A 1,917-nucleotide genomic window follows, 5' to 3' on the forward strand; every position below is an offset into this window, starting at 1 on the left:
TATAAATTTTTTCAATTTCAAATTTCATTCTATTAAAGTCATCTTATTTTAATTTAATCTTTATAAACTATCAAGTTCTCTAATAGCTTTTGATATATTAATAATCTTCTTAGAGATTTAAAATAAGAATAAATAAAAATTTTTAGATATTTTTTTTAAAAAAAAATTCTTTAAAAAGAGAAAAAAAAATAATTAACTTTAATATTATATTATAATTTTAATTTTGATGTAGAGAAATAATTATTTAATTATCAACTAAATAAATAATATTAATAAAATATTAATATAATTTTTGAAAAATAGATTTAGAAAATACTTTATTTATATATTTCTATTATTTATATAATTATCAAATTATTGCTAAACAATAATTATTATACTACTATTAAACAGTTTTAATTACTTTATTTAACTAAGTAATTTTGTACTGTTGAATAAATATTTGATTATTAATTTAATATATTATTTTAATAAATTATTAAAATAACTTTTAAAAAATAAATTTAAAAAAGACTTTAATTATATACTTCTTTTCTTAATATAATTGTTAAATTATTAGTAGATAGTTTTTATTTATTTATAAAGTAATTATTTATAGAGTAATTGCAAAGTTATTTATTATATTATTATTAAATAATTATAATTATTATTTTTAACTTAATAATTTTAAATTGTTGAATAATTTAAATGAAATCTATTTTATACTATTTTATTTATTTAAATTTCTATAAAATCTTAACTTTCTTTTCTATTAAAAAAAAAAATTATAAAATAAAATAAGATAAAAATATAATATATATTATAAAAATCAAAGTAATCACTTAACTATCTTCTCATAAAAATAAAAATATGAAAAGCTGAAAAACACAATCTGTATTATATTTTATTGCTGTTTTTTAGCTCCCGTGGAGCTAGTATCTTTCTCAAACGCAGCGTACGATACCTTCAAGCTTAAGAGAGCAGACAATCCAACATACAAGATTATGATAAATAGCAAGGCGACTAAAAAACCCATGAATATTCCTGCAAGTAACATAGCGTGAGTGTGTGAGCAGGTGTAATGTGTGATATGGGAAAAGTACGCATCTGAAACGAAAACCACGTCCAGAAAACGGAGAGAAATGGTGGGAGTATATATAGACGCACCTGGACTAAAAAACTGATATCTCTCAAATAAAGGTCCCTTGTTTTCCTTCCACTCGTCATCGCCTTCAGGGTGTGATTGCGAATGCGGCATGTTATCACGTTTCATATTCGTCCTCATGAGATTTTGATAGATATCCGCGTCCATCTGGTCGTATACGGCCGCCTCTTCTATTTCTATCTCCATGGCCGCAAACTCCCTGGTTGTTGTGGCGTAGAGCACGGTGTAATCGCGCGAGGAAAGGAGGTCGACAATGGCTGCTAGAAATTTATCTGAAAAGAAAGTAAAAAGAACCCCTTAGCTAATATCCTGTATTCCCTATAAAGAGCATTGCGTTCACCAACCATTTTTTACCAGGTATTCGGAGCGATTTGTGTTCGTGGTTGCAAGGCTGGGAAAGTCAACCCTGATAACTTGCGGTTTCTTCGTGTATCGTTCTTGTGGAGCGCCATCTATATTCCCAACAGCGGTGAGCCAGCTATTAGACCCTTACATTCCCTACATTCTTCATACCACGACCTGATAAAGAACACTAAGCTTGTAAAACTCACTCGAGGAGTCAACCTTCGCTACATCCACACCACACTCCCGCTCAAGAATCTTCTGCAACCCGTCCACATCCAAGTTACCCACTACCTCACTAACGGCAAAAACCAGTATGAATTTCATTATCCTGTTTCAACACCCGACGCCGTAATTGTGGCGCAGTTTTGTCGGAGCTGTAATCGCGGGCGTGCACTCCCGGCTGTGAGATGATGATATAGCTATCTGAG

At 29.5% G+C, this 1,917-nt stretch overlaps 1 protein-coding gene across 1 annotated transcript; it reads right to left on the reverse strand.

The window, feature by feature from the left end:
* Window positions 1–883: 883 nt before the first annotated feature.
* PAAG_09128 (hypothetical protein) lies at window positions 884–1,813 on the reverse strand (the record flags this gene model as incomplete). The annotated part of the gene is made up of 4 exons (XM_015846738.1): window positions 884–1,023; window positions 1,147–1,416; window positions 1,489–1,596; window positions 1,696–1,813. 4 exons carry the CDS (start codon window positions 1,811–1,813, stop codon window positions 884–886), a joined length of 636 nt encoding a protein of 211 aa, XP_015699361.1.
* Between the last annotated feature and the right edge of the window lie 104 nt (window positions 1,814–1,917).

Source organism: Paracoccidioides lutzii (genome assembly GCF_000150705.2).
Source record: "Paracoccidioides lutzii Pb01 unplaced genomic scaffold supercont2.106, whole genome shotgun sequence".
NCBI classification, from domain to species: domain Eukaryota; kingdom Fungi; phylum Ascomycota; class Eurotiomycetes; order Onygenales; family Ajellomycetaceae; genus Paracoccidioides; species Paracoccidioides lutzii.